Below are 13,981 nucleotides of genomic sequence, written 5' to 3'. Positions count from 1 at the left end.
AATGCTGAGCAAACTCCACGTCAAAACACACACACTCACCACTGCACAGTGTGCTCCCCTCCCTTGGTGTAATTGGGAAAATCTGCCCTCCATTAAAACTTGTTGACATCACTTAGACAGCTAAGTACGTCGCTGAGTCACCGAGGCTCGGTGACTATAGCAGGAAGTTGGGCTTTAGACAGTGTTTTAACAGGCTGGCAGAAATGGGAAGTCATGTTGCAGGCGCGTAACTCGACAAACAGAATGGACAGTAGGTTGTGCATGGGAGGTAAATATTCGATGTACGTGCCATTGCAGAGCTGCATTTAGGTGTGCCCCACACACACAGGCACATGGGTACACACACACACACACACACACACACACACACACACACACACACACACACACACAGGCACATGGGTACACACACACACAGGCACATGGGTACACACACACGCACAGGCACATGGGTACACACACACACACACACACACAGGCACATGGATACACACACACACTCACACACACAGGCACATGGGTACACACACAGGCACATGGGTACACACACACACACACACACACACACACAGGCACATGGGTACACACACACACTCACACACACAGGCACATGGGTACACACACACAGGCACATGGGTACACACACACACACACACACATACACACACAGGCACATGGGTACACACACACACACTCACACATGGGTACACACACACGTCTGCTGCGTAGGATCACCTGATCCACACCAACGGCTTACCAGCTTCTTGCATATCACACACAATATTTGTGGGAGTGTGTGAGTGTATGCGTGTGTGTGAGCAGGTGACGACTCGCCCCCTCAACCAACCCCCTGAACACCCTTCACCATGTCTCCCCTCCCTATTGACTTCCCCAAAGAACAGAGGAAGTAGAAAGAAAGAGAAAGGCTTGAAGTCTAATTAAACATGGTCACATTGAGCTCTCAGAGTTCCATTACAGTGTGAAGACTGCTGGCCTCCTCCCTCCCTCCCTCCCTCTCTTTCTCTCTCATCCATCCCTCCCTCCCTCTCTTTCTCTCTCATCTCTCACTCCCTCCCTCCCTCATCCATCTCTTTCTCCCTCTATATTGTATTAACACCTGCTTCTTTCCCAATTAGCCCCACAAATAGTGACAAATGAGCCAGAGGGTTCGCTGATTAATTAACTTCTGTCAAGGACTCCATCGCTAGATGCACCCTGGGTGCACGCGCCTACACACACACACACACACACACACACACACACACACACACACACACACACACACACACACACACACACACACACACACACACACACACACACACACACACACACTTCCTTGAAGCCAGAGAGTCAGTGTGTTTGCCTGCTGCACCAAACCCATCATTAGTCATCCTCTGCTGTCCTCCCCTGTTTGTTCAGCTAGGCCTCCCTCTGTTTGCTCGCTCTCTCTCTCTCTCTCTGTTACGGTGCGTGAATGAGGACCCAAAAGCGAATTAACGTAAACAGAGCTTCTTTAATAACAAAACAAAACGTAGGCTCAGATGGACCGGCAGGTTCCGACAGGACAGGACAAGGTTGCAGCAAACATGACGATAGTCTGGTTCAGGCATGAACAACACAAACAAGAATCCGACAAAGACAGGAGCAGAAACAGAGAGAGATATAGGGACCTAATCAGAGGGAAAAAGGGAACAGGTGGGAAAAGGGGTGAACGAGGTAGTTAGGAGGAGACAAGGCACAGCTGGGGAAAAGAGGGGGAGAAAAGGTAACCTAACAACGACCAGCAGAGGGAGACAGGGTGAAGGGAAAGGACAGAAACAAGACACAACATGACAGTACATGACACTCTCATTCTCTACCTCTCTCATTCTCTACCTCTCTCTCTCTCTCTCTCTCATTCTCTACCTCTCTTTCTCTCTCTCTCTCTCTCTCATTCTCTACCTCTCTCTCTCTCTCTCTCTCTCTCATTCTCTACCTCTCTCTCTCTCTCATTCTCTACCTCTCTCTCTCTCTCTCTCATTCTCTACCTCTCTCTCTCTCATTCTCTACCTCTCTCTCTCTCTCTCTCTCCCTCACTCTTTCTCTCTATCTGTCTCTACTTTTACCTTGCATTCCCCTGGCTTGGCCACAAACACACACACACACACACACACACACACACACACACACACACACACACACACACACCCTGAAAGCGGCAGCTCTAGGGTTTAGCTCAGTGTGGATGTTGCCTGTATTCCATGGCTTCTGGTTGGGATATGTACGTTCTGTCACTGTGGGGAGGGGGGGGGGGGGGGGGTGTCATCGATGCACTCCTTAATGAAGCCGGTGACTGATGTGGTGTACATAATGCCATCGGATGAATCCCGGAACATATTCCAGTCTGTGCTGTGCAGTCCTGTAGCCTAGCATCTGCTTCATCGGCCCACTTCCGTATTGAGCACGTCACTGGTACTTCCTGTTGGCTTATAAGCAAGAATCAGGAGGATAGAATTATGGTCAGATTTGTCGAATGGAAGGCCAGGGAGAGCTTTGTATGAGTCTCTGTCTGTGAAGTAAAGGTCACAAGCAAAGACTTGTTAGGTAAGTCGTTCAAATATTGGCACTAATCTATCTCCATGTTGGCACACTTGCTGCCAAGGAGGATAAGTCCGGAAAATTCCAAAAGTGTCTCATTATAATGAATCATTGTAGTTTTTCGAAAAGCCTTTGGAATGATGTACCTTTAGCTAACCATCCTAACAGTGATATGGCAGTTAAACGCTTTTCTGGGTGCCTTCGTTTTCAAAACTGACACTTTGCAAAGAGATTTTACTTACCTTAATGGGTGTATTTCTACGTCAGTCGGTCATAGCATAGTAGGTGCCGTTGGGTGGTATGATCTCTCTCTCACACACACACACACCCACACACCCCCCCCCCCCCACACACACACACACACACACACACACACACACACACACAACCACACACACAACCACACACACACACACACAACCACACACACACACAACCACACACACACACACAACCACACACACAACCACACACACACACACACACACACACAACCACACACACACACAACCACACACACACAACCACACACACACACACAACCACACACACACACACACACACACACACACAACCACACACACACACACACAACCACACACACACACATACACACACACACAACCACACAACCACACACACACACACACACACACAACCACACAACCACACGCACACACACACACAACCACACACACACAGTCACACACACACACACACACACACACAAGGGCTCCAGACTGCAACCATTTAGTTGCATTTTATGGCCTTTTGACTTAGCTGTGTGAATTACATTCTTAATTGGTCGCGTCATTGCAAGCTGCACATTCTACATGGTCAACTTACTCAAAACTAATTTTTAGGCGGCTAAAACCAAGATTTGTCAAACAGTAAAGTACATTACACTCATGATTCCTGTAATGAAAGTGTCTGCCTGACCCTGTACCTGTTTTGCTGAGGCCTGCTGTTGTGTCGAGCAAGCCACTATCTCTCTCCTTTCCCTCTGAAAATTACTCTGGGAGAAAAAGTATTCTAATTGTAAAACATTTCAAAATCCTTTTGCGGGAAAAACACAGCTTTTGTGTTTGTCACAGTTGAAAAAAGGAGGTTAGTGAGTTTCTGTAGGTATAATTTATTTCTCAGCTCTCAATTTTGAGTTCAATAGCAACTATTATATTACCGAGACATTTGATGTACGTAGCTTTGAGATACGTAGTGCGCAAAATACACATTTGGCTTTTTTTTTTTTTTTAACTAGGCAAGTCAGTTAAGAACAAATTCTTATTTTCAATGACGGCCTAGGAACAGTAGGTTAACTGCCTTGTTTGGGGGCAGAACGACAGGTTTGTACCTTGTCAGCAGTTGAGATTCTTTCACGGCTTATGAAAGGAAAGGACCATGGTGCAGCGTGGTGAGCGTACATTATCTTTTAATGATCAAAATGACGCCGACAAAACAATAAACAATACAAAAACAAACCGTGAAGCTCAAAGGCAAAGTTCCATAAAGAAAGTCAACTTCCCACCAAGACAGGTGGGGAAAAAGGCACCTAAGTATGGTTCTCAATCAGAGACAACGATAGACTGCTGTCCCTGATTGAGAACCTTACCCGGCCAAAACATAGAGATTGTGGGCCATGGACTGAAGGGCGCCTCTGGAAGCTCCGGACCGAAGGGCGCCTCTGGAAGCTCCGGACCGAAGGGCGCCTCTGGAAGCTCCGGACCGAAGGGCGCCTCTGGAAGCTCCGGACCGAAGGGCGCCTCTGGAAGCTCCGGACCGAAGGGAGCCTCTGGAAGCTCCGGACCGAAGGGCGCTTCTGGAAGATCCGGACCGAAGGGCGCCTCTGGAAGCTCCGGACCGAAGGGAGCCTCTGGAAGCTCCGGACCGAAGGGAGCCTCTGGAAGCTCCGGACCGAAGGGAACCTGTGGAAGCTCCAGACCGAAGGGAGCCTCTGGAAGCTCCGGACCGAAGGGAGCTTCTGGAAGCTCTGGACTGGAGGGCGTCGCTGGAAGCTCCAGACCGGAGGCCGGAGGCCCTCGTTGGAGGCTTCATGCCATGTCTCGCCACTGGAGGCTTCTTGCCATGGATCATCACTGGAAGCTTCTTGCCATGGATCATCACTGGAGGCTTCGTGCCATGGATCATCACTGGAGGCTTCGTGCCATGGACCATCACTGGAGGCTTCTTGCCATGGACCATCACTGGAGGCTTCGTGCCATGGATCATCACTGGAGGCTTCTTGCCATGGATCATCACAGGAGTGGAGAGACACACAGGAGGCTTGACTCTGAGAGCAGGCACAGGACTCACCAGGCTGGGGAGACATATAGGAGGGTTAGTTCTAGGCACAGGCACAGGACTCACCAGGCTGGGGAGACATGCAGGAGGCCTTGTCCTCGAATACACTGGGCCGTGGAGGCGCACTGGAGGTCTCGAGCTAAGAGCCTGCACAACCCGTCCTGGCTGGATGGTGACTTTGGCCCGGCACGTGCAGGGAGCAGGCTCAGGACGCACTGGGCTGTGCAGACACACTGGAGACACAGTGCGCAGAGCAGAAGCAGGATATCCTGGCCCGAGGAGGTGCACTGGAGGTCTGGAGAGCAGGGCTGGCACACTCCGTCCTAGCTGGATGCTCACCCTAGCCCGGCAGATCTGGGAGCTGGGATGTAGCGCACCGGGCTGAGAACACGTACTGGAGACACCGTGCGCTCCACCGCATAACACGGTGCCTGACCAGTACGACACCCGGCACGGTAGGCACGGGGAGTTGGCTCAGGTCTCCTACCTGACTCTGCCACACTCCCCGTGTGCCACCCCAAAAAAAATGTTGGGGCTGCCTCTCGGGCTTCCTTGCCAGCCGTGTTCGTGTCGCCAACTCAATTCTCCGGTATTACTCCTCACACTGTTCTAGAGAATCCCAGGCGGGCTCCGGCACTCTCCCTGGGTCGACCGACCACCTCTCTATCTCCTCCCAGGTTGTCATATACTCCAGATAGTGCTGCTCCCCCTTACCACGCTGCTTGGTCCATTGGTGGTGGGAAGTTCTGTCACGGCTTTCCAAAGGAAAGGACCAAGGTGCAGCGTGGTAAGCGTACATTATCTTTAAATGATCAAAATGACGCCGACAAAACAATAAACAATACAAAAACAAACCGTGGATCTCAAATGCAAAGTGCCGTATAGAAAGTCAACTTCCCACCAAGACAGGTGGGAAAAAAGGCACCTAAATACGGTTCCCTATCAGAGACAATGATAGACATCTGTCCCTGATTGAGAACCATACCCGGCCAAAACATAGAAGAAAATCATAGAAACACAACACATAGAAATGCCCACCCCAACTCACGCCCTGACCAAACCAAAATGGAGACATAAAAAGGATCTCCAAGGTCAGGACGTGACAGATTCGATCTTGCAACCTTTTGTTTACTAGTCCAACACTCTAACCACTCGGCTATCTGCCACCCCATTGCAATTGAATACAGTGGCTTGTGAAAGTATTCACCCCCCTTGGCATTTTTCCTATTTTGTTGCCTTACAACCTGGAATTAAAAGTGATTTTTTGGGGGGGTTGTTTCATTTGATTTACACAACATGCCTACCACTTTGAAGATGCAACATATTTTTTATTGTGAAACAAACAAGAAATAAGACAAAAAAAACAGAAATCTTCTGCGTGCATAACTATTCATCCCCCAAAAGTCAAAACTTTGTAGAGCCACATTTTGCAGCAATTACAGCTGCAGGTCTCTTGGGGGGTATGTCTCTATAAGCTTGGCACATTTAGCCACTGGGATTTTTGCCCATTTTTCAAGGCAAAACTGCTCCAGCTCCTTCAAGTTGAATGGGTTCCAATGGTGTACAGCAATCTTTAAGTCGTACCACAGATTCTCAATTGGATTGAGGTCTGGGCATTGACTAGGCCATTCCAAGACATTTAAGTGTTTCCCCTTATACCACTCGAGTGTTTCTTTAGCAGTATGCTTAGGGTCATTGTCCTGCTGGAAGGTGAACCTCCGTCTCAGTCTGACATCTCTGGAAGATTTGGCTTTTTGCTGGCCACTCTTCCATAAAGCCCCAGCTCTATTGAGTGTACAGCGTAAAGTGGTCCTATGGACAGATTCTCCAATCTCCGCTGTGGAGATTTGCAGCTCCTTCAGGGTAATCTTTGGTCTCTTTCTTGCCTCTCTGACTAATGCCCTCCTTGCATGGTTCCTGAGTTTTGGTGGGCAGCCCTCTCTTGGCAGGTTCGTTGTGGGGCCATATTGTTTCCATTTTTTAATAATGGATTTAATGGTGCTCTGTGAGATGTTCAAAGATTTTGATATTTTTTATAACCCAACCCTGATCTGCACTTCTCCACAACCGTGTCCCTGACCTTTTTGGAGAGCTCCTTGATCTTCATGGTGCTGCTTGCTTGGTGGTGCCCCTTGCTTAGTGGTGTTGCAGACTCTGGGGCCTTTCAGAATAGGTGTATATATACTGAGATCATGTGACACTTAGATTGCACATAGGTGGACTTTATTTAACTAATTATGTGAGATCTGAAGGTAATTAGTTGCACCAGATCTTATTTAGGGGCTTCATAGAAAAGGGGGTGAATAAATATGCACGCACCACTTTCCTGTTTAAAAAAAATAAAAACGTTTTGAAACATGTTCTTTTTTTCATTTCACCAATTTGGACACATGTCCATTACATGAAATAAAAATAAAAATCTATTTAAATGCAGGATGTAATGCAACAAAATAGGAAAACGCCAAGGGGGATGAATACTTTTGCAAGACACTGTAGGCCTCTTTGGGCGGTAGGCTACAACTACAATTGTTTGGGGGAAAACAAAAATGTACTGTTAGATTAATTCATAACTACTAACAGCTGGTATTATATTTAGAGTTAGATTAATACATAACTACTAACAGCTGGTATTATATTTAGAGTTAGATTAACACATAACTACTAACAGCTGGTATTATATTTAGAGTTAGATTAATACATAACTACTAACAGCTGGTATTATATTTAGAGTTAGATTAATACATAATTACTAACAGCTGGTATTATATTTAGAGTTAGATTAATACATAACTACTAACAGCTGGTATTATATTTAGAGTTAGATTCATACATAACTACTAACAGCTGGTGTTATATTTAGAGTTAGATTAATCCATAACTACTAACAGCTGGTATTATATTTAGAGTTAGATTAATACATAATTACTAACAGCTGGTATTATATTTAGAATTAGATTAATACATAACTACTAACAGCTGGTATTATATTTAGAGTTAGATTAATACATAACTACTAACAGCTGGTATTATATTTAGAGCTAGATTAATACATAATTACTAACAGCTGGTATTATATTTAGAGTTAGATTAATACATAACTACTAACAGCTGATATTATATTTAGAGTTAGATTAATACATAACTACTAACAGCTGGTATTATATTTAGAGTTAGATTAATACATAACTACTAACAGCTGGTATTATATTTAGAGTTAGATTAATACATAACTACTAACAGCTGGTATTATATTTAGAGTTAGATTAATACATAACTACTAACAGCTGTTATTATATTTAGAGTTAGATTAATACATAACTACTAACAGCTGGTATTATATTTAGAGTTAGATTAATACATAACTACTAACAGCTGGTATTATATTTAGAGTTAGATTAATACATAACTACTAACAGCTGGTATTATATTTAGAGTTAGATTAATACATAACTACTAACAGCTGGTATTATATTTAGAGTTAGATTAATACATAACTACTAACAGCTGGTATTATATTTAGAGTTAGATTAATACATAACTACTAACAGCTGGTATTATATTTAGAGCTAGATTAATACATAACTACTAACAGCTGGTGTTATATTTAGAGTTAGATTAATACATAACTACTAACAGCTGTTATTATATTTAGAGTTAGATTAATACATAACTACTAACAACAAAATTCCTTGCGTTGCGCCGACAACTTATTCAATCAAACTGGTTCATTAAAAAGCACGTTCCGTTTAATAAACTGCCATAGTTTGGAGTTCTGGGGATGTCAAGTGGAGGCATGAAAGCCCAGGCCACAGTGTGGAGTGGATGAGAGAGGCTTAGGGCCATGCAGTCTCCTACACTCACTAGCGTGTCTTTTTCTCCTCCTTTCCTCTTCTCTTCATCCCACCCGCTGAGGCAGTCAGTCAGTCGTCTGAGCGGAAATGCTTCTCCTGTTGGCCCCATTGTCCACTTTATGAAAGAGCTTGTCTTCAATTAGCCCTGATAAGAGATGAAGAGAGGGAAGCCGGGGGCCAAGAGAAAAGGAGGAGGGGAAGAGGGCAAGCAACAGGATCACCTGGGCAGATCTCTAATCACTTTGATGATATTGGTCGATTTCAAAAGATCTCCAAAGTACGCCATTGTCCCAATTTAAGGAGCCACATGTATGGATGCAAAGGCAGGAAGGGGGATAAGGGGAGAGGGGAGAACAAACACAATAGCCTGGGTTATATTTTTATTAAGTATTTTCTATTAACTTCCTACCTCGATAAGATCTTAATCACAACCCCTCAAATTACCCGCACTGACATTTATCAACTCCCATCGGTCGCCATGGCTCCCAGGGAGCACTGTGGGGCCCCCGACTGGCCTCATTGGATCCACGGGCCACTCGATTTCTTCTTCCCTTCTTCCTCTCCTCCTTCCACGGGCCAATGCTGAATGGAAGTTCATTTTGAGCCGGTTGATTTATCTTGCCAGGGACAAATGGCAATCTGTATTTTCTCGAAGCCTCTAGGTTTCGTTCTCTGTTTTAACAAACAGTCTTATTGTTGATCTTATTTGTAGTGTTCATATATTTGTATCTGTATTGTTGTTTGTCATTCGTTTTCTTTGGTGCAAATAAATAAATAAAACTAGACGGGCGAAAACAAAAGACAGGTTACCTGCGACAGACAGTAGTGGTGTAGTGGAGTAAATCAGTAGCAGAGAGAGTGGAGAGAGAGAGAGATGGAGAGAGAGAGAGAGAGAGAGAGAGTGTGAGAGAGAGAGAGAGAGAGATGGAGAGAGAGAGAATGAGAGAGAGTGAGAGAGAGAGAGAGAGAGAGAGAGAGAGGGAGAGAGAGAGAGATGGAGAATGTGTGTGTGAGAGAGAGAGAGAGAGAGAGAGAGAGAGAGAGAGAGAGAGAGAGAGAGAGATGGAGAGTGTGAGAGAGAGCGCGAGAGAGAGAGAGAGAGAGAGAGAGAGATGTGAGTGTGTTAACATGGCAGGGGCAAAGCAGGCCAATCTGTAAATGCTTAGTGGGATGGATTTGCGGGAATTCACTCTGCTGTTATTCAAACACTCAGTCATTTAACATGGTAGTCAGCGAAGGGTAGAGTTGGAAGAGAGGATTTCCTGAAAGAGAGAGAGATGGATGAGGCAGAGGGAAAGAGAGAGAGAGCGTGGGGCTCGGGTACATCACTGGGGTGTAAAGTTGAAGTCAGAAGTTTACATACACCTTAGCCAAGTACATTTATACTCAGTTTTTTCACAATTCCTGACATTTAATCCTAATAAAATTCCCTGTCTTAGGTCAGTTAGGATCACCACTTTATTTTAAGAATGTGAAATGTCAGAATAGTAGTAGAGAGAATGATTTATTTCAGCATTTATTTCTTTCATCACATTCCCAGTGGGTCAGAAGTTTACATACACTCAAATAGTATTCAGTAGCATTGCCTTTAAATTGTTTAACTTGGGTCAAACGTTTCGGTTAGCCTTCCACAAGCTTCCCACAATAAGTTGGGTGAATATTGGCCCATTCCACGTGACAGAGCTGGTGTAACTGAGTCAGGTTTGTTGGCCTCCTTGCTCGCACACGCTTTTTCAGTTCTGCCCACAAATGTTCTATAGCATTGAGGTCAGGGCTTTGTGGATGGTCACTCCAATACCTTGACGTTGTCCTGAAGCCATTTTGCCACAACCGTGGAAGTATGCTTGTAGTCATTGTGCATTTGGAAGACCCATCTGCGACCAAGCATTAACTTCCTGAATGATGTCTTGAGATGTTGCTTCAATATATCCACATAATTTACCTTGTGAAGTGCACCGGACCCTCCTGCAGCAAAGCACCCCCACAACATGATGCTGCCACCCCCGTGTTTCACGGTTGGGATGGTGTTCTTTGGCTTGCAAGACTCCCCCTTTTTACTCCAAACATAACAATGGTCATTATGACTAAACAGTTCTATTTTTGTTTCATGAGACTAGAGGACATTTCTCCAAAAAGTACGATCTTTGTCCCCATGTGCAGTTGCAAACTGTAGTCTGGCTTTTTTATGGTGTTTTGGAGCAGTGGCTTCTTCCTTTCTGCACGGCCTTTCAGGTTATGTCGATATAGGACTTGTTTTACTGTGGATATAGATACTTTTGTACCTGTTTCCTCCAGCACCTTCACAAGGTCCTTTGCTGTTGTTCTGGGATTGATTTGCACCAAAGTACGTTCATCTCTAGGAGACAGAACGCGTCTCCATCCTGAGCGTTATGACGGCTGTGTGGTCCCATGGTGCTTATACTTGATCGGCTATGAAAAGCCAAATGACATTTACTCCTGAGGGGCTGACCTTTTGCACCCTTGCACCCTTGACAACCACTGTGATCATAGACCCTGCTGGTGATCTATGAACATTTGAACATCTTGGCAATGTTCTGTTATAATCCCCTCATAGCCTGGTTCCTCTCTAGGTTTCTTCCTAGGTTCAGGCCTTTCTAGGGAGTTTTTCCTAGCCACCGTGCTTCTACACCTGCATTTTCCAAGCTGTGTAAAGGCACAGTCAACTTGGTGTATGTAAACTTCTGACACACTGGAATTGTGATACAAGGAATTATAAGTGAAATTATCTGTCTGTAAACAATTGTTGGATAAAAGACTTGTGTCATGCACAAAGTAGATGTCCTAACCGACTTACCACAACTATAGTTGGTTAACAAGAAATGTGTGGAGGAGTTAAAAAGCGAGTTTTAATGACTCCAACCTAAGTTTATGTAAACTTCTGACTTCAACTGTATATCTTGTGTGTCACCTGAAATGGTGAAGGAGGTTGCTCCTGAAAAAGGGGGGCTTGTTTCCTCACTGAAAGACAGCCTGGTTGAAACAGGAGGAGATATGTACCACCACCGACAGCACATCCAGAGCTGTGGCTAGGAGGGCTACTTTAGGACAAAGCAACTCAAAGGTCCAGACGTATTGCTCACAGTGGTTTTCTTTCTGTGTCTGACCTTCACCCTCTCTCACCTCTCTCGCACCCAAACACAAACCGCGTCCTCACTCCCTCATGAAAAAACAACAAAAAGAAAATGAGAAAAACCTTGCAATCCTTCTCCCTTTCCCAGAGGATGGCACGGCCAGAGGATGCACGTTTGGGCTTCATTTCTCACCCAACCCCCCTGTAAGCACATGTAAGCCCCCTCGTCAAGGAGTCATATCGGCAGGGGAACAGAGCTCAGAGAGATGCATGGTGGGGAGTGGGGGGGGGGGGGATCATGGTCGGGGTTAGTGTTGGTGGGGAGGGGGGTGCATTGTGAAAGAGGAGAGAGCATTAACGTGGGGCATAAACAACAACAGTGGATCGACCCACCGACCGCCAGTGGAAACTGTTTAAGTACTGTTTAAGATCGAGGGCAACGGGGGTGTGGGGAGGGTGGGGGAGGGAAATCACTTTTTCCAAATGTTGGGGGGATTGTGTAAATCATCAATATCGTTCCTTTTCTCTCCTTTTCCAGTCTTCTTTTTCTCAGAGATGGCAGAATGGGAAATGTGAAAGGGAGGAAGATAAAGGGGGATGAGGCAGCGCAGAGCAGGAGCATAACTTCCTGATGTATTTCCCTCTCCTCTTCTCTTTTCCTTCCTGGATGAGGTGGAGGTGGAGGAGTGGTGGGGGTGAAGGGGGGGGGTCTGTTTTGAATGAGCGGGGGGGGGGAACACCAGGACCCCCTCCAAATCCCCAGTGTAAAGGAGTAGGATTTGGCAGGTCTGGACGGGAGATAAAGTGATGTGGCGAGGAGGTGGAAGAGGGAAGGGAGGAGGAGGGGAGGGATGGGGGCTGGTGGCTATCGAAAAGAAGAACCTTCGTGTTGTGGCCGGACCGTGCCAGGGTCCCCGCTAATTTTCCGGATTGTAACCACTTCTGGGAGGGAGGAATATTCTTCACTCGCTAAATAGCGGTGCGATGGTCAATCAACCTCAAAGACCATCCTCCCTCCTCTATCCCTCCTCTCCTCTATCGTGATAACAATCTCCCCCAAATGTCAGTGAACAAAAACTCACCAAATACATTCCTCTGGGCTTGTAGAGCAACAAGCTATTTGAGTCGGAGATAAGCCCCTTTTAGAAAAGGGAAGGAGAATTTAATTCAGGTTTGAGTGACAGCAGGAGGATTTATCCCCTCCGTCGGACAATGCCGCCTTCTCGGAGACTTTAATCTCCCACAGACAATGGCCTGTTTTTTCTCCCCTCATCCTGTGCTTTTCCCACGATGCTCGCTGATTAGCACAGCTCCGCTGGATGGCCGCCATTATCTCTCTCCCTGTTCCGTTTTTCTGTGAATCGTCCGGGTTTGTGTCAAGATGGATGGGAAGGAAGGGGATGATAGAGAGAGAGAGAGAGAGAGAGAGAGAGAGAGAGAGAGAGAGAAAGGGAGGGTTTTGTGAGCCAAGTTCATTGAGTGTGCCTGGGACAGTCAGATGCCAGAAGGGTCAGCAGACATCATCAAATGTCCCTAACAACAAAAGGGAGAGGGGAGGGAGGGAAAGGGAGAGGGAGAGAGTGGAGGTTGGGGTGCGCTGGGAGCTGGGAGCTGAAGACGGGAGGAGAGAGGGCCTTCATCCAATGCTCAGGGGGGCTACTAAAGAAAGACATGAGTCTAATCGGAGAAGAGAGAGAGAAAGAGAGAGAGAGGAGTGTGCATGTGTGTATGTGTGTGTGATGGCTGGAGATGACACTGAGAGACCACGATGCATCCCAGAGGGAGCACCATTGTCAAAGCGTGTGTCTAACCTGTGTGTGTGATGGCTGGAGATGGCACTGAGAGACCACCATGCATCCCAGAGGGAGCACCATTGTCAAAGGGTGTGTCTAACCTGTGTGTGTGATGGCTGGAGATGGCACTGAGAGACCACCATGCATCCCAGAGGGAGCACCATTGTCAAAGCGTGTGTCTAACCTGCTGGGCAGCAATCAGTATCCTGAGTCTCCTGAGCCCACGTAGCTACACTAGCCTGCTAAGATAAAGATAGGACACAGCCATATTATATATTCAGGGGAAAAATATAACGTATTCCATTTAGTCTTATGGAGATGATGATTTATCCAGGCGAACTGAGCCATATACAGTATATTCATGATTC

At 46.1% G+C, this 13,981-nt stretch overlaps 1 protein-coding gene across 2 annotated transcripts in view; it reads right to left on the bottom strand.

Annotated features, from left to right (window-relative positions):
* The window catches only part of LOC149976661 (histone-lysine N-methyltransferase PRDM16-like), a 193,676-nt gene that overhangs the window by 137,299 nt on the left and 42,396 nt on the right, over positions 1-13,981 (bottom strand). The window contains exon 2 of one of the 2 annotated variants that reach the window (XM_090202612.1): positions 3,993-4,894. The exons of the other annotated variant lie outside the window; for it this stretch is intronic. Within the exon in view, the coding sequence (XP_090058738.1) occupies positions 4,130-4,894 (765 nt within the window). The 3' untranslated portion in view covers positions 3,993-4,129. Of the gene's footprint in view, positions 1-3,992; positions 4,895-13,981 lie in introns of those variants that run through there. 2 annotated transcript variants of the gene reach the window in all.

The sequence above is a fragment of the Oncorhynchus mykiss genome, chromosome 16 (assembly GCF_057628025.1).
Source record: "Oncorhynchus mykiss isolate SJ-2025 chromosome 16, ASM5762802v1, whole genome shotgun sequence".
Classification (NCBI taxonomy): Eukaryota; Metazoa; Chordata; class Actinopteri; order Salmoniformes; family Salmonidae; genus Oncorhynchus; species Oncorhynchus mykiss.
The sequence above is the reverse complement of the archived record's forward strand: the minus strand, read 5'-3'. Positions and strand labels throughout refer to the sequence as shown.